At 38.1% G+C, this 19522-nt stretch overlaps 2 protein-coding genes across 2 annotated transcripts in view; both read right to left on the reverse strand.

Annotated features, from left to right (window-relative positions):
• LOC122224483 (olfactory receptor 10AD1-like) overlaps positions 1-19522 on the reverse strand; it is a 109437-nt gene that overhangs the window by 11086 nt on the left and 78829 nt on the right. The window lies entirely within an intron of this gene.
• LOC122224484 (olfactory receptor 10AD1) lies at positions 11961-13003 on the reverse strand. The gene has a single exon (XM_042946372.1). It carries the CDS (start codon positions 12995-12997, stop codon positions 12041-12043), a length of 957 nt encoding a protein of 318 aa, XP_042802306.1. The 5' UTR covers positions 12998-13003; the 3' UTR covers positions 11961-12040.

The following is a 19522-nucleotide window of genomic DNA, read 5'->3' on the forward strand; positions in this document are numbered from 1 at the left end:
AGAAATGGATGATTTTAAAAGGTGAATAGTTATATATTTAGAGATTCAAAAACTACATCTAGAACCTGATCTTATCACTTTATAGGGAAGCAAAGAGGCTAATGGGGTAAAGTACAGGGACTTTGGAGGCAAGCATACCTGAAATTCAGCCTTGGCATCGTCACTTACTATAATTTGGAGTTGGCTAGCTGAGTCACAAGTTTTTTCTCCTATAAAATAAGGATTAACTAAAATAATGTACAGTTAATGGGTGGCACAGATTAGATAATAAATAAAAATTAGTTGTGATCTCTGTTTCCTCTTCATCTCCTTGTGGTTTCACTTCACATGTGGAAGGAATATTGTAAAGATCTGTCCAGTTTCCCACTTGCAGAAACTCAGAGAAAGGGAAGGATCTCATCCATCCTAATGGTTCCTACTTCTCCCTGTCAGGAGGGTCTTTCCATCTAACTAAGTTTTTTTCCCCCTAATATATTTTAGTCCCATTTTCTCTTAATCTTCTCCCAGAAACATTGCAAAAAATATCAACCCCAAGCTCTGTATCACAATCTCTAGGAAAGGATCATCATTGAGTCACTTCTCAGCCTCTCTTTCTCCAGGGAACAATAAAGAAAAGTGCCAGATAAACAGAAAACACTGACATGCACAAGCATAAAGAGGAAGACTGAAAAAGGAAAGGAGAAAAAGTAATCCTCTGGGAGGATACTAGGATATCCTAGGATATCTCTGGTATAGCAGAGAGATCTTACCCACACCAAACAAAAAAGGAGGAAAAATGTTAAAGCCAAAGAAAGAATTAGAGAGACTGAAATAGAGAAGAGTGAAATAGGAAAGAATGTGCACATGTGACAAGATGGTGTATGTGTGGAAAAGTGATGAATAGGTGGACCTTTAGGGGAGGGATAAAGAAGCACATCAAGAGACAGAGAACTAAGAACCCAAATCTCAGCACAGAGAGAGAGAGAGAGAGAGAGAGAGAGAGAGAGAGAGAGAGAAAGCCAAAGCCAAAGCCAAATGTGGAAAAAGAGACTGAGAGACTGACCAGGCAAGCTAGTCATGGCTCCCTGGTCATGTGGAATCAAAACTAAATAGCCAGGTACTTGGATTCTGCTTCCTTAAGTTCTAGGAGTACAAGATTGACCTTCTGGATTGTCTTTCTCTCTGCAGCAATTAGAGACTGGTCTTTGCAAACCAGACTGGCCCCACCAGAAACATCCAAGCCATAAGCCCCTCAGTCAAAGCCATGAGGGCTGGTGGGCAGACTCTGAGAGCCTGGTGGGGACTCAGAGGGAGATCCCAAGAAAAGAGTAGCTGGAGAGAATTAGAAAAGTGGAGACAGAGCTAGGCATCTAGAAAGTGAGAAATAGACAAGGTGGAGGTTAATGGAGTGGCCTCTCCTTCATGGCCACTGTGTGAAGAGCCTGGTGTGATCTGAACACAGGTGGTCACTGAGGGAGTCAGGGGGTATTCATCTCTGATAGATGCCAACCAAGTCAGGCTCAACTTTCATTGCGGAAGTGAGTACATTTACTGACCTTCTCCACGGGCTTTGGTACATGAGGGTGATGACATTGGCTCTGCTGATCTCAGCCCCAGAAGAGGGATCCACAGGCATAGAGTGAGGGTACCGCGAATTTTGCTGCAAACCAGCTGCTTGTTTATAGGACAGGGAGTATGACATCCTTCTGTGAATGCACATGTGCAAGGTGTGCATGCATGCACATATGCACATAGATGTGAGCTTCTAACTGGTTACTGCTGGGAGCCAACTGTAATAAGGCCAACTATCTCTTCCTGAAGTGTTACCATTCTAACTGGATCCCCAGGGATAGTCTCAAACCAGTCCCATCCAAGACTCCCTCGTGAGGCTATGTCCATGGCAGGTGGCCTGGAAAGTCTAGACTAGTCTCAGGTTTTCCCAGGGAAGTTCTGGTCCATTTACCAGGTAACTTGATAGATAAGGGGCCTAGCAAATATCATTATCCCTGTGTTTTCAGCTTTAAATCTGGGAGCCCTCTAACTCTTATCTACCAATTTTATTTTGCATTAATTTTCTAGTTAGGGTTTCTGATGACTTGTGCCCCCAATTAAATATTCACTTTCATACGATTACACTACATTCAACACAACAACAAACACTGGCTGAGTACCCACTCTGCTCCAGTTACCTTGTTAAATGCTGCCAATAGGGTGCTAAACAAACAGCCACAAGCTCTCCTTGATAACATGCCTCCCTTCTAACTGCCATCCTCTACCTCTTCATTATCACACTTCCATTCTTCAAATCTGGAATGACCTTCTTTTTAGCTTTTTTTTTTTATTTTAGAGAGAGAGAGAGAGAGAGTGCACGCACACAAATTGGGGAGAGGGGCAGAGGGAGAGATAGAGAGTCTTAAGCAGGCTTCATGCTCAGTATGGAGCCCAACACAGGGCTTGATCCCATGACCCTGGAATCATGACTTGAGCCGAAATCAAGGGTTGGACGCTCAACCAACTGAGTCACCCAGGCGCCCCTGGAATAACTTCTTCCCCCTGATCTACCCACTGTTCTTCCCAAACCCTGCCTGCCTAGTACTGAATTAGATTCAGCATAACTCAAAGAACTTCAGTCATCCTCATATCCCCTCAATCCTCTAATGCTCTTCTTTCTACCCCTGGAGAGCCTGGAGTCCTATAAAGTTAAAGTTTATGATGCTTGCATCCTGACTCATTCTAAATGTGTGGGATGGTCTCCACTCACCACCAACCAAGTGGTCTCCAAGTCTAGGTCTTACAAGATCTAATATAATTGGGGCATTTGGGAAACATAATTCAGTTTGGAGGAAGACACGATTTTCAAGCATAAGTCACAAAAGCTAAGCTTCAGGATATTGACCTTTGCAGTACAAGATGTCTGACATTGTTCAGACACCAATTCAAAAACTCCTAAAAAAAAAAGCCAACTTGTCAAGTTCTTTATAGCTATTTCTTTAAAAAAATGTTTTTAACGTTTATTTATTATTGAAAGGCAGAGAGAGAGGGTGAGCAGGGGAGGGGCAGAGAGAGAGGGAGACACAGAATCTGAATCAGGCTCCAGGCTCTGAGCTGTCAGCACAGAGCCTGACGTGGGGCTTGAACCCACAAACCGCGAGATCATGACCTGAGCTGAAGGCGGACGCTTAACCGACTGAGCCACCCAGGCGCCCCTATAGCTATTTCTATACCATTAATTGATACTGTAAGAAGGAACCTTATTGGTGTCCTCACTTCCCTATAACTTCTGGTTCACATTTTAAAGACAGAATTCCAACCCAAACATGATATGCAATTCAAATTTGGGTGAAAAAATAATTGTAGTTGACCCTGGAACAACATAGGGGTTAGGGGCACCACCCCATGTGTGGTCAAAAATCTGTATAAAACTTTAATTCCTCCAAAAACTTAACAACTAATAGCCTACTATTGACTGGAAGCCTTATGAATAACATCTACAATTGATTAAGACACATTTTGTATGTTGTATGTATTATATGTTGTATTCACACAATAAAGTAAACTAAAGAAAATGTAAAAATGAAAATCGTTTTAGGAAGAGGAAATACACTTACAGTAATGTACCATAAAAAAATCCATGTGTAAGTGGACTTGCACAGTTCGGGCCCCTGGTGTTCAAGGGTCACTTGTAAATCAAAAAAAGAGATGTCCAAAAGTGGTATAATTTCAAGAGCCATTAGGGCAAAGAGTTGTTAACTCTATTGATGCTATGTGAGGTAAGTCTGTATATATTTCCATTTATTTAGATTTTCTCTAATGACATTCCATAAATTTATATGTATCTTTCCATGATGGATTACCCTTTTTCATTAGAGTTATTCCTATATATTTTATATTTTGGATAGTATTTAAAATCATATCTTAAAATTTTAATTTTCTAATTTGTTGGTATATAGAAATGCAATTCAGTTTTTGTACATTGATTTTGTATCCAGTAACCGTGTTAAATTATATCAATTTTAATATATTATTTATGCATTCTTTTAGTTTTTCTGTGAAGACAATCATATATCATTGTAAATGAAGGCAATTTTGCCTTTTCATTTCTAGTTCTTATATCAATTACCTATTTCCCTTGTTTTATTGTACTTTCTAGGATCTTCAATATAATCTTGAATAAAAGTAGGGATAATGGTTACCTCGCCCTCTTTATGATCTGAAGGTAATTTTAATATTTCACTGTTAGAGGAGAATGTTTGCTGTTCAGTTTGGTGTATAATCACTTTAATAGCTTAAGGAAGTTCATTTCTATTCCTGGTCTGCTGAGAAGTATTGTTTTTTAAGTTATAAACAGGTATAAATGCAAAGTAGATGCATTTCCTGCATCTATTGAGATAATCATGAGGTATTCACTTGTCTGTTAACGTAGTGATTTACATAATTCATTTTCTGATGTGAAATCAACTCTGAATTACTGGAATAAACCCAATTTTGTTCATTATATAAGGTATTATATTTTTAATACATTGTAGGAGACAGTTTTATTTGAGAATTTTGCCAACTATGTTTGAGAGTGAGATTAGCTTATTTTGTCTTCATCAAGTTTTGGTATCAAAGTTATCATTTAAAAAGTTGAGGTGCACGCCAGTCAGAGTGGCTAAAATGAAAACTCAGGAGACTATAGATGCTGGCGAGGATGTGGAGAAACGGGAACCCTCTTGCACTGTTGGTGGGAATGCAAACTGGTGCAGCCACTCTGTAAAACAGTGTGGAGGTTCCTCAAAAAATTAAAAATAGACCTACCCTATGACCCAGCAGTAGCACTGCTAGGAATTTACCCAAGGGATACAGGAGTACTGATGCATAGGGGCACTTGTACCCCCATGTTTATAGCAGCACTTTCAACAAGACCCAAATTATGGAAAGAGCCTAAATGTCCATCAACTGATGAATGGATAAAGAAATTGTGGTTTATATACACAATGGAATAGTACGTGGCAATGAGAAAGAATACTATGTAGCAACATGGATGGAAATGGAGAGTGTTACGCTAAGTGAAATAAGTCATACAGAGAAAGACAGATACCATATGTTTTCACTCTTATGTGGATCCTGAGAAACTTAACAGAAGACCATGGGGGAGGGGAAGGAAAAAAAAAAAGGTTAGAGAGGGAGGGAGCCAAAACATAAGAGACTCTTAAAAACTGAGAACAAACTGAGGGTTGATGGGGGGTGGGAGGGAGGGGAGGGTGGGTGATGGGTATTGAGGAGGGCACCTGTTGGGATGAGCACTGGGTGTTGTATGGAAACCAGTTTGACAATAAATTTCATATTAAAAAAAATAAAAAGTTGAGGTGTTTTCCTCTTTTTCCAGTTATATAAAATTAGATTAACTTTCCTTGATTGATAGTATTTGCTTTAAAATCCTATGTCTGGTTCTTTATTTATAGAAATATTATAGAAATACATTTTTTAATTTTAAATTCCAGGGTAGTTAACATACAGTTTTATATTAGTTTCAGTTGTACCATATACTGATGGTACCGTATAGTACCATATAGTGATACATCACCCAGTGCTCATTATGAGAAGTGCACTCCTTAATCCCCATTGCCTATTTTACCCATCCCTCCCCACCTCCCCTCTGGTAACCATTAGTTTGTTCTCTATAGCGAAGAGTCTGTTTTTTGATCTGCCTCTCCTTTTTTTTTTTTTAAATCTTTGCTCATTTTTTGTTTCTTAAATTCCACCTATGGGTGAAATCATATGGTATTTGTCTTTCTCTGACTGACTCACTTATTTCACTTAGCATTAACCTCTCTAGCTCCATCCATATTGTTGCAAGTGGCAAGGTTTCATTCTTTTATGGCAGAATAATATTCTATTGTGTATATATCACATCTTCTTTATCCATTCATCTATTGATGGACACTTGGGATGCTCCCATAATTTGGCTATTGTAAATAATGCTACTATAAACATGTATTATCCCTACATCTATCCTCCCTACAATGCACTATCCCTATGAATTAGTGTTTTTGTACTTTTTTGAGTAAATACCCAGTAGTGAGATTACTGGATTGTAGGGTAGTTCTCTTTTTTAACGTTTTGGGGAAACTCCAAACTGTTTTCCAGAATGGCTGCAGTTTGCATTCCCACCAACAGTGCAAGAGAGTTTCTTTTTCTCCACATCCTTGCCAATACCTGCAGTTTCTTGTGTTTTTTATGTTACCCATTCTGACAGGTGTGGGGTGGTATCTCATTGTAGTTTTGATTTGCATTTCCCTGATGATGAGTGATGTTGAACATCTTTTCATGTGTCTGTTGCCCATCTGGATGTCTTCCTTAGAAAAAATGTTTATTCATGTGTTCTGTCCATTTTTAATTGGATTATTCATTTTGGGGTTGTTGAGTTTTATAAGTTCTTTGTATATTTTGTTACTAACCCTTTACTGGTTATGTCATTTGCATATATCTGCTTCCATTCTGTAGGGTGCCTTTTAGTTTTGTCAATTGTTTCCTTCGCTGTGCAGAAGCTTTTTATTTTGATGTAATCCAAATAGTTTATTTTTGCTTTTATTTCCCTTCCCTCAGAAAACATATCTGGAAAAATGTTTTTATAGCTGATGTCAGAGAAATGACTGTCTGTGCTCTCTTCATAATTTTTATGGTTTCAGGTCTCACATTTAGATCTTTAATCCATTTTGAATTTATTTTTTTGTATGGTGAGGAAAAAGTGGCCCAGTTTCATTCTTTTGCATGTAGCTGTCCAGTTTTCCCAACACCATTTGTTGAAGAGTTTTTTCCCCATTGGATATTCGTTCCTACTTTGTCAAAGATTAGTTGCCCATATAATTATGGGTTTATTTCTAGATTTTCTATCTGTTCTATTGATCTATGTCTCCAGTTTTGTGCCAGTTCCAGTGTTTTGATTATTACTGCTTTGTAGTATAACTTGAAGTCTAGAATTGTGATACCTCCAGATTTGCTTTTTTTTTCAAGATTGCTTTGGCTATTCAGGATCTCTTGTGGTTCCATATACATTTTATGATTTTTTGTTCTAGTTCTGTGAAAAATGCTGTTGGTATTTTGATAGGGATTGCATTAAATGTGTAGATTGCTTTGGGTAGTATGCACATTTTAACAATATTTTTTCTTCCAATCCATGAGCATGGAAAGTGTTTCCATTTCTTTATGTCATCTTCAATTTTGTGGAAATAATCTTACACTACTGATTTACTGTATGATTACAAATGTGTGCATGTTTTCTATTTCTCCCTTAGTCATTTCTGGAAAATAGTATCTTTTCTAGAACTTTTCTATTTATTGAAGCAGATTTAATGTCATAAACTTTTCCATAGTATTATAGTAGAATTTTAAAAACTTGTGTTAGTTTTCAATTGCTATGTAGCATATTACCACAAATTCAAGGACTTAAGGTAACACAATTTTATTATCTTACAATTTCCTTGGGTCAGGAGTCTGGGTATGGTTAGCTGGGTATTCTGCTCAGGGTTGCACCAGGCTGAAATTAAGGAGCCACCAGGTTGTGATTTCATCTGAGGCTTAGGGTCCTCTCCCAAGCTCACTGTTTGTCGGCAAAATCCATTTCTTTGCAGTTGTACTACTGAGGTACCTATCTCCTTGCTGGTGTCAGTCAGACAGTGCTATAAACTCCTAGAGGCTGCCCATAGTTCCTTGCCACATGGCCGCCACAGTCAGTTCACAATGTGGATGTATGTTCTTTTCCAGCTAGCTGGAGTGTTATCTTTCTTAGACTTCCAGCCCTTCTCTAGCCTGCCATAATGCAGTTTTATATAAAATAAATTTTATATTTTGACTTTCATTGTTAAGAAGACAGCTGTCAATCTAATTGTGGTTCTTTTGAAGGGAATCTGTCTTTTTATTCAGGGAGCTGTTAAGTTTTTCTCTTTGCCTCTCATTTTCAGAAGTTCTAATGGTGTGCTCATGTGTGTATTTCTTTTTATAAATAATGTATTTTTGATGTATTTAGGACCTCTTTAATCTGTAGATTGATGTCTTTTCCAGTTTTGGAAAAATTTCAGCTATTTTCTCTTCAAATATGTATTTGCTCTATCTATTCTTTCTTTCATCTTCTTTATGACATATCACTCACTTTACTAATCCTTTTATTGGTTGTTTCTAAACATGCTTAAATGCAGATTGAATGTTCCTGGATGTCAGCCCCCAAATTCTTCACTGCTTTTTTAGTGCTTTAGTGCCTTCAAGTGGATAGTTTAAAATATATGTCCAGCTTTTGCTATTTTTAGTGAGACAGTTGGTCCAAATTACATGGTCCACCAATATCAGAAACAGAAGGCCTCTTATAATTCATTCTGCAAAGTCTGCAGTTATGTGCCCCTTTAATTCTTAGTATTGTTTAAGTCTGTTTATTTTTGATCAGTCATGCCACAGTTATGAAATTATTAATTTATTCTATCAATTTAATCAATCTTTAGATTTGTTTGAATTAATTATATGATGCATTTTTATTCCTTCTATGTTCCTTGCATAATCTATTATTCTGTGATTAAGTTGGTAGCTTAATTTATTACTTTTTAACACTTATTTTTTTTTCCTAATAGAAGGAAGTATTGCTCTAGGTACATCCCACAAAATTGTAAATAGTTTCATTACAAGTTTTGGATTTGTAAAATTGTCTAATTTTTATTATAATCAATTCTTTTGTTGAAAGCTGGACATGAGGTATTGGGTAAAAGGAACTGAGGTAAATAGGCCTTTAGTGGGAAGTTTTGTGTTAGGCATTAGGCAGTGTTTACTGTTTGCTGTAGTTGTGGTGTCAGAGGTTAAAATGTCCTCGTGTCCTCGTTTTTGTCTCATTTGCTGTTTTTTTGTTTCCCCAGAGACTCCTTCATAAATAAGGTCTGAGGATTCAGCTCTTTCAGCTGTACTCCTTGAAATTCTCCAGCCTTATTGATGTGGTAGCAAGGTACAGGGGAGTGGAAGAATTCCATAGTCTTATGATTAGGTCTCAGTCTCCTAGTGAGCCTTTGTCCCTGGGCTGTAACCTTCATAGGTCCCTCTCAGTTTTCCTTTTTTTTCTTGGATCCTCCCCCAGATTTGTTAGGTTCTCACAAAATAGTTTTCCTTGAGGGGAGACTGTTAGGGAGAACAGTGCTCTCTGGGTTTATTTCAAAATGCTAACTTTTCCCTTCCTCTTGCTGAAGCACAGGGGGTTTATTTCCTGATGTTCATCATGAGAAACCAATGGGGCTGCTGGAAGTAAAACTCATGAAACTACGAGAGCTCCTCTGAGGGCAGGACCTCAGTAGTTTTTATCTCTGAAGCTAGCCTATGCTCAGTCTCTAGTAATAGTTCATTTTCCTTTAATGTTCTGACCAGGCTCAAGATGCAGCTTCTACTCCCAGAAAGCTGTAACTTTCTGTGTTCCCTTGTCTCCTAGTTTTTGGGGTGGTGGTTTTTCCTGTGACTTCAATTCTCTGATAGATCTAAGAAGTCTTGTGACTTTCAGTTTGTTTACCCTTTTTTATTGGTGAGTGTGGGAGCAGCAACTTCCAAGCTTTTTATTCTTTCCACGTTGGACTAGACTTATACTTCATTCTTTGGTATGTAGGTTAATTAGAGTTGTGTTTCTTAATTTCTAACCATATGGGCTTCCTTCTAGTTATCTTTTTGATACTGATTTCTAACATAACTGTATCATGGTCAGAGAACTTGATCTGTATGATTCCATATCTAAAATGTTTTGAGATATGCTTTATTGACTAGTATATGGCCTATTTTGAAAAAATTTTCAATTCACGGTTGCTAATATGTGCCTGGTACTTGTTAGTCAGTGTTCTGGGAGGAAATGGTTGGCATACTTAAATAGGACTAATGATGGGGCTTACCAGGATGTGAATAGGATTAGGGGAATCAGAAAGGGATGTTGAAGCATCCCAGGCTCTCAAGAGCAGAAAGCAGGTACCACCTTATGGGAACAGGAAAGGGAGATTTTGGAGAAGGACACCTGACAGTAATTCTGGGACATCAGGGAAGAAGCAGAAGAATAAAGAGCCTCACTCACTAATTCTCCTGACTTCCTCTATCCTGCTAAGTAACTCTTATTAGTTGAGCCCAACAGGATATAGAAGGCAACGAAACCCATTGAGGCAGCAAACAAAGGTCTGTCTGCCAGGACACAGATCAGAGGGAGAAGGTATGTATTTAGTTCTATAGGGGAAAAGAAAATATCCATCATACATAAAAGGAAGAGTGGATCCTTTATCTGAAAGGAGCATATGGGTGGGGGAAATATACACATTGATGAAAGAGGGAGATTGATAAGGTGAATGAGAAAAATGTTGACATTCTAGGAAGTATTCCTATTAGAGGGCACATGGTTTTCACGGGTTGCACTGAATGGCATTTGCAGGAATCATAATGCAAATGAGCAAAGGCAATGAATGATAGGATTGAGCTAGGCAAGAATGTGAGATTGGTGGGAACAAGAGAAAGATCACTGATGGATGGATGAAGTTTGAATGGAAGTAACAGAGGAAATGGGCAGAATTTAAGTAGGAGTCCATGCTAGTGGCAGGCAGAAGGATGTGATTGAGTAGGAAAAGTCCTATAATTTGAGATAAGTAGAGGAGTAAGGGTAGACTCAGAGAGGGATAAACACAGAGGTTTTACAGCAGGTTTTATCACATCTACTTATATAGATTGTTGCCGTGGCAGTGCCAGCAGAAATCCTGCCCATGGTAAACCAGAAGTGTCTTTGTAGACAAAATTCTGCATCCTAAATTCTTGGTTTCCTCCTGCCTCTTTTTTTCCCATATCAATTCCTCTCATCATCTTCCTCATTCTGTCCTTTTAATACTTTATCTCCTGACCAGGGTTACTCAACCTCAGCATTATTGATTTCTTGGGTTGCATAATTCTTTATTATGGGGGTTGTTCTGTGTATTGTAGGATGTTCAGCAGCACCCCCGACCCCTACATACTAGGTGCCAGTTGCACACACCCTCCTCCTGTTATGACAACCAAAAAATGTCTTCAGATATTGCCAAATACCTCCTGGGGGAGGTAATCATCCCTGCTGAGAACTCCTGCTCTAGACTTTAGGTAACTGAATAGGGGCAGGGAAGAAAGAGATAGAGGTGTGAGCAGAGTCTTGGAAATGTAGTGTATTATAAGTAAAACAAGAGAGAGGAAGAAATCTTCAAGAACAAAAGGGAAATATTTAAATTGAAAAACATGCGTCCAGGCAGGGCACAAAATTTTTCCAGCAAAAGTGAACAAATACACAAATAACTTAAAGTGCTCTTTTTATATTCTTATAAAATGCAGATGTCACTGGAAGCTTCCCTGACCCTACAAGATTTCATTCTATAGCTCCCACTCCCAGTTTACAATCTGGGGATGTGGATGCACCCCTCAGACTTCCTGTTCTTGCCTCTGCCCTCCCACCTCTCCATTAATAATTCACATGTATTTGGCATATAGCTCCTCCTCTTGTTTCCTTGGAGAAGTAATACAATCCTATTCATCAGTTCTTACTTTTTCTGGGAACTTTCTTGGAGAATTTTGTAGCCACCATATAGGGATAATATTACATACCCCTTAACACATTTCTCTCACCCATTGCTTTTTCCCAAACTTATATACATCCCTTTGTTTCCCTCATGGCTCTCAGTCTGTTCTTTTCCCAAAGCTGGGGCTCCTGCTAATTGCCTTTGCCCTAGAAAGAAATGCTCCAAAGAATGGAATGGTCATCCTCTTACTGTCTTTCTCTTGAAGAGCTTACTACCTTTCCCCCAAATTTGGAATAAACTTTTCCATTTCATTTTACTCGCCCCTCCAATCATGAACATGTATCAGTAAGAGAAATTTGGAAAGATAAATCTATACTGGAAGTGAAATCAGACAGATGAGCATTAGACATCAACAGGATCTTCCAGGACTGATGCTAGTAGAAAGAAAGCTATGAATGCTCTTTCCTGGAGGCTCTCAGCATTGGAGAGTTGCCCAATTGTCAAGACTTGGGTGGTGGGGGGGGACTTCTCTTCCAGGAGTCTTCCCACTAGATAGATTCTGCCTGGGCCAGGCTGGTCCTCCCAAGGGCCCTCACCATGGCCCCCTTCACTTCCTTGTTTCGAAAACTATAGATGATGGGGTTGCACATGGGGGTGATGATGGTGTAGAGAAGGGAGAAAGGCTTGTCTTTGTCAGGGCCGTGTGTGCTGCGAGGATTCATGTAAGAGAACATGGCTGAGGTATAGAAAAAGATGACCACAGTCAGATGGGAGGCACAAGTAGAGAAGGTCTTCCCCCGACCTGAGGAGGAGGTTCTGCCAAGGATGGAGGCCAGGATGCGGGCGTAGGAGATAACAATGAGCACCATGGGGCTGAGCAGCACCACGATGGCATCGGCAAAGATCATTTTCAGGCTAAACTGGGGGTCTCCACAAGAGAGGGCAATCACTATGGGGGCCTCACAGAAGAAGTTTTCTATGTGGTTGTCTCTACAGAATGGACCACGAAATGTCATATAATCAAGCAGAATGCCATTGATCAGCCCAAAGAACCAGGCAGTACTCACCAGCCTCACACAGACCTGCCGGCTCATGATGTGTGCATAGCTGAGTGGGTGGCAGATAGCAACGTAACGGTCATAGGCCATAAAAGCCAAGAGGATGCACTCGGCCACACCTACACCAAAAACCAGGTACATCTGGGTCAAGCAGGAGGCAAAGGAGACAGTGTGGTTCTTGACCACCAGGTGGATTAGCATCTGTGGGATGGTGGTGGTGATGAAGCAGACATCCAGGAAGGACAGATGGCCAAGGAAGAAGTACATGGGGCTGTTGAGTCTGGGGTCTGTCCAGGTGATGAAGATGATGAGGCCATTCATGGCCATGGCAAGGCTGTAGAGGGCTAGGAAGAGGGCAAAGAGCAATGCCCGAGTGGAAGAGGAGCTCTGCTCGAAGCCCACGAGGATAAACTCTGTCACTGTGCTCCCATTCCTTAGGTCCACCATCTGCGGCCTGCTTGAGGAGGGAAGACAGGAAAAGCACAGGTGAGACAGCTATGTGTGGATGCTACCTAGTTGTATAAAGACAAAGGGGACAAAGGAATGAAAAAGACAGAAATTTTAGTACATTCTATGTGAGTCAATATTGTCATGGGCACTGAAAATGCTAGTGCTATTGTAGGCTGTACTAGTGGAACCATATTATGAACCGAGGGAGATTCTGTTGTACCTTATGTGAATCAGGCTGCATCTGAAAATATCGTATCCAGTTCTTGGACCTCTGTTTTAAATGGTTATCCACTGGGACTACCCATATCCATGGGGCTATGTTCATGAGACAAACAAGATGGTGAAAGATCTGGGAACCACGTGACAAAGCTTTGAAGGAAACTTTAAAGAAGACTCAAGAAATCTGAGACGTCCATTTAAATATTAATGGGATCTCCATCTAGAGGAGTGAATTTTCTATTTCTGTATGCTGTCAATAAGTAGAACTTGAACCAGAGAGTAGAAATGTCAGAGAAAAAAAATGAGTGATATTTCTAATCGCACATTTTCTTTCTGCTCTTAACTACAAAAGCAATGCCTGTTCATTATAGAACATCTAGAAAATACCAAAAAAAAGCAAAATTAAGTAAATAAAAACAACCACCTAGAGAGAAACTGCATCAATATTTTAGTTTATGCTATTTTAGTTTATGTTTTAAGATCAACATAAGGTCTGAGTAGAACCTGCCTTCAAAACTTAAGTTGGAGAGAAGTATAGCTTCAGGAAGAAATGCAGCACTGATTCCAGGTTGGAGGATTCCAATAGGGAGAAAGTATAAAGGATAAACATTCATCTTTTGTTTGAATGGGCAGTTGGGAACAATTGCATTCCAACCCATTTTGCAGCCCCAAATAATTTATTCATTTGATAAGTGAATGTCTACTATGTTTCACATATTGTGCTAAGTGCCATGGATATAAAATCATTAATGAGACCTTTCTCCCTGACCTAATGGGTATTATACTATATCCTAAGTCATTAGATCAAGGGGATAAGTGAGAATATAGAGAATCCATATAATATATGCATAATATTAACAAAAAAGCATACATTTATAAGCAAATATATTTCAAACTCTCTTGCCTCCATACAGGGAATGTATCTTTTTGAAAGGTCATGGAACATTTGTAAAATACTGTTGTTATATTAGAGTACAAAGAAACCTTAAATGAATTCCAAAGATCCCAAAGAGTGCAGACTATGTTCACTATGCTAACACTGGGCATTAATATTCTTAAATTTCTGTATAGAGGGGATTTCTTAAAATTGTGTTTATTTTCTTCTCTTGAGGGAGAAAAAGAGCACAGTGGCTGGTCAGCTTGTTTATGGGATTTTGCTTACCAATATTGTGTATCATCCCATTGTATGCTTTAAATATCTTATAATTTTGTCAATTAGACCTCATTAAAGCTGAAAAAAGTCTGTCAAATCCAAGTGGATAAAAGAGAATATTGTTTGCTGAGGTTTTTGTTTTTGTTTTACTTCAAGAAAATTAGTAAACTCTTACTGGAAATTTTACATTTCAAATGTGTTTCTTTGATAAATAAATTGTAAATAACACTCTTCTGATTAGCAAGGCTGCAGGAGCATTGTCCCATTTGTGCACTGCACAAAGGCTCCTGAAGGGAAGAGTGAATGCTGAAATCCAGCCTATGTAATCTAGCCTGTGCTCAGCTTATCAAGCTGTGCACCCTGGTGAGGTGTGAGTTCAAGAGAAGTGATGCCTTTTCCTCTAGTTCTTGCCTGACAGAGAGTGACTTTTTATAATTAGCCCAAAGGTACCGTATGTGCTAGGGAAGCAATGCTGATCAGGAAGATCTGGCCTTGAGAATATTTAAATTGTAGCACTTAAATTTTTTGTCTTACAACATTGGTGAAATTTTTGAATAAATAACAATAAATAGGCCTATGTTCCTCTGAGTGGATTTTAGGAATAAAAAGGCAACAGGCATTTCTTATAATGCAGTGGTACTCAAAGTGTGCTCCAAAGACCATCACCCCCAGCAGCATTAACTGAGAACTTGATAGAAATGCAAACAGTTGGGCCTTACCTCAGCCACTGAATCAAACTCAGGGATGGGGTCCAGAAACCAGTATTTAAAATACAAGACCTCCATGGGAGTCTGATGCACATTAAACATTGAAAACTACCAGGTTAATGTAGGGCAGGACAAATTATGGCCCCCCAAGCTAAATATAGGCCACTGCCTATTTTTATAAACAAAGTTTAATTGGAACACAGCCACTCCCATTTACTTATGCATTGTTTATAATTGTTTTCACACTACAATGGCAGGGCTGAGTAGTTGCCAGAGACCAAATAGCCTGTAAATACGGTTGTCGGATTTAGCAAATAAAAATGTAAAATGATTCATTAAATGTGTTCTTCAGACAATGAATACTTTTTATTATAAATATGTTTCATGCAATATTAGTAACCCAACACACAAAGCCTAAAATATTTCACTATTTGGCCCTTTACAGAAAATGTTTGCTGATCCTGCTTAATGTAATGACTTTAGAGTAGACTTGCTTCTGATAAACAAGGGTGTGTAAGGGAAGCAATGAAGAAGGCCTCAGTCCTGAGTACACATCTGGGATTCTGGTGCATCAAGTCTCAAGGACTTCCTTCCCAAGAAGGCCAAAACTAGGAGACCAATTTGCATGGATGGAAGGGCAGCTGGTGCCACTTCTTTTTCTTTTTATTAAACTCATTTAATCAGTTGCTTTTCCTTTTTTAAGTGCCTGGCATTACACATGTTCAATTAATATAAAGCAGATGAACTTCAATAATGAAAATTTTAAAAAATATCAAGCAGATGTTTTAGAAGCACTGGCCAAGTAATTCAGAAGTGGTTCTGTGACAATAATAAAACTAGACATGATTATGAAAATAACCCCAGCTACTTGAAAATGGAGGGAAAAAAAGCCCTTTGAAAACAATCCTTAGATCAAAGAAGGAAATCAAACAGTAATTACAGATTATCTAAAAAGTACTGATAATAAAAGTAGCATATATTAATAAGTACTATACACAGATTTTTGTTAGAGAAAGTTAATAGCCTGAAATAGTTTCATTATTTAACAAAAAGGAATAAACATAAACGAAAGAAGAAAAGATAAAATTGATGTAGAGGTTAGAAGCAGATAAACAAAATTAACTTAAGGAAGACCAGAGGGGGAAATATGTACTGGAGGAAAAGATAATTTTCTAGGTAAATATAAATCACTAAAACTCATTAAAGAAAAGATAGAAATCAAGATAAGCTAATATTCTGAGTGAAAGGAATGAAATGCAGTTGTTCTAAACCTTAGCTTCACATGATAGTCACTTGAGTTTTTATAAGATTTTTGTGGGGTTTTTTGGTTTTGTTTTGTTTTTTAGTTTATTTATTTATTTTTTGAGAGAGAGAGTGCACGGGGTGGGGGTGGGGGTGCAGAGAGAGAATCCCAAGCAGGCTCTACACTGTCAGCTCAGAGCCCGATGCAGGGCTCAAACTCACGAACTGTGAGATCATGACCTGAGCCGAAATCAAGAGTTGGACGATTAACTGACGGAGCCACCCAGGTGCCCCAACTTGAAGAGTTTTTAAATGTTCCCATGGCAAAAGACATGAACAGACATTTCTCCAAAGAAGACATACAGATGGCCAACAGACACATGAAAAGATGCTCAACATCATTCATCATCAAGGAAATGCAATTCAAAATCACACTGAGATATCACCTCACACCTGTCAGAATGGCTAAAATCAAAAACACAAGAAGTAACAAGTGTTGACAAGGTTGTGGAGAAAAAGGATCCCTCTTGCACTATTGGTGGGAATGCAAACTGGTGCAACCACTCTGGAAATAGTATGGAGGCTCTTCAAAAAATTAAAAATAGTATTGTCTTATGACCTAGCAATTGCACTACTAGGTATTTACCTAAAGGATACAAAAATACAGATTCAAAGGGGCACATGCACCCCTATGTTTACAGCAGCATTATCAACACTAGTCAAATTATGGAAAGAGACCAAATCGCCATCAACTGATGAATGGATAAAGAAGATGTGGGGGTACCTGGGTGGCTCAGGTGGTTGAGCATCCAACTCTTGATTTTGGCTCAAGTCATGATCTCATGGTTTGTGAGTTCAAGCCCCACATTGGGCTCTGAACTGACAGTGCAAAGCCTGCTTGGATTCTCTCTCTCCCTCTATCTCTGCTCCTACCCCACTCATGCTCTCTTTGTCTCTCAAATAAATAAACTTTAAAAATAATTTAAAAAATGAAGATGTGGGATACACACACACACACACACACACACACACACACACACAGAGGCATATTTACTCAGCAATCAAAAAGAATGAAATCTTGCCATTTGCAACAATGTGGAGGGATGTAGAATGTATTATGCTAAGTGAAATAAGTCACAGAAAGACAAATACCAATGATTTCACTCATATATGGAATTTAAAAACAAAACAAATGAACAAAGGGAAAGAGAGAGAGAGAGAAGACAGGAAACAGACTCTTAACTATAGAGAATGAACTGATGGTTACCAGATGGGAGGTGGGTGGAGGGATGGGTGGATTAGGTGATGGGGATTAAAGAGCACACTTATCATGATGAGCACCAAGTAATGTACAGAGTTGTTAAATCACTATATTGTACACATAAGACTAATATAACACTGTATGTTAACTATACTGGAATTAAAATTAAACTTTAAAAAAATATGTGGTATAGATGTGTATATATGTGGCATATATATACAATTAATATTATTCAGCCATATAAAGAATGAAATATTGCCATTTGCAACAACATAGATGGATCTAGAGGGTATAATGCTAAGTGAAATAAGTCAGTCAGACAAAGACAAATACCTATGGTTTCACTCATATGTGGAATTGAAGAAACAAAACAAAGAAAAAAGAGACAAACAAAAAAGCAGACTCTTAATATAGAGAACAAAGTGATGGTTACCAGAGAGGACGTAGATGGGTGAATGAGTGAATTAGGTGAAGGAGATTAAGAATACACTATCATGATGAGAACTGAGTAATGTATAGAATTTTTGAATCACTATATTATACACCTTAAACTAATGTAATGCTGTATGTTAATGATGCTGGAATTAAAATAAATAAATAAAATAAAATGTCCCCATGCCCTAGCTGCATATCAGACCAATTAAAACAGAATGTATTGAGAGGGCTCAGTCATCAATATTTTTAAAAGTTCCCCAGTAAGTCCAATGTGCAGCCAAATTTGAGAATTATTAAAATAGAGAAGACAAAGAGCTATGACAAAATAGTGCCAGGCTCTGATAGTTCCTTAGGTGAGTTCTTTCTAATATTGCAGCAATCAGATATTTTTGAAGGCTACCAAATCTGTTTACAAGAACAGAAAAAATAAAAGCTTCCTGATTACTTTTAGAAAGTCATAAAACCACTGATACCAAAACCTAAAAAGTACACAAAAGAAAATTTTGACCAAGATAATTTATATTAATAAGGAAATAGGCAAAACAAATTATTAGCAAATGGAATTCACTAGTGTGTTCAAAGAACAGTGCACCATGACTAACTGAAATTTATTCCAGGGATTTAAGGTTTTTCTTATATGAAGAATTCTACTAATAAAACTCACCATATTAATATGTCAAAGATCAAAAGTGTCTAGTCAATGAGATGTAAAAACATTTGATAAAATTCAGCAGCGATACCTGACTTTAAAAATCCTTAGTAAAATAAGACTAGAAAGAGGCTTCATGGCATAATTTAAAAAGGGCACTTGTGATGAGCACTTGGGTGTTATATGTAAGTGATGAAATACTAAATTCTACATCTGAAACCAATTTTACCATATATGTTAACTAACTAGAATTTAAATAAAAACTTGAAATAAAAAATTTATCTAAATTAAAATAATTATGCATATTATGTGTTAGGTATTGTTTGTTCTACATGCGTTTTAGGTAATAAGTGCTCTAACTTCAAAATCATGCATGGGGTAGGTAATCTTTCTTCTAACTTCACAGAAAGGATCAGTAATTTGCCCAACATCACACAGTAAATAGTGAAGCATGGACTCAAATCTGGGAAGTCTGATTCCAAAGCTTCACTGTCAACTACCCCCAAACCTACAGGGGTTTGAATGCCCTACAAGTACCAGCCAAAACATATGACAAATGAATTAAAGGAGTGGGGTGTTGGTAAGTGTTTAACAGATGGCTCTGGGAGGGGCTCTGATCTATAGCATTTGCCAATTTCCAAAGTGTAAATCCTCCCACCATGACCTATTTCCAGCTAGAAATGATTGAAACCACTAAACATGTTTTAGGAATGGATACACCTTAGGTTACTATCATATAATTTTTACAACCATATAGATACAATAGATGTAAATAACCTTGAGAACATAGATATTAGTAAAATATAAATGAAAAAACTTAGGAAGTGATGAATTTTAGTATTACCTTTGTTTTTTA

Source organism: Panthera leo, chromosome B4, assembly GCF_018350215.1.
Source record: "Panthera leo isolate Ple1 chromosome B4, P.leo_Ple1_pat1.1, whole genome shotgun sequence".
Lineage (NCBI taxonomy): Eukaryota > Metazoa > Chordata > Mammalia > Carnivora > Felidae > Panthera > Panthera leo.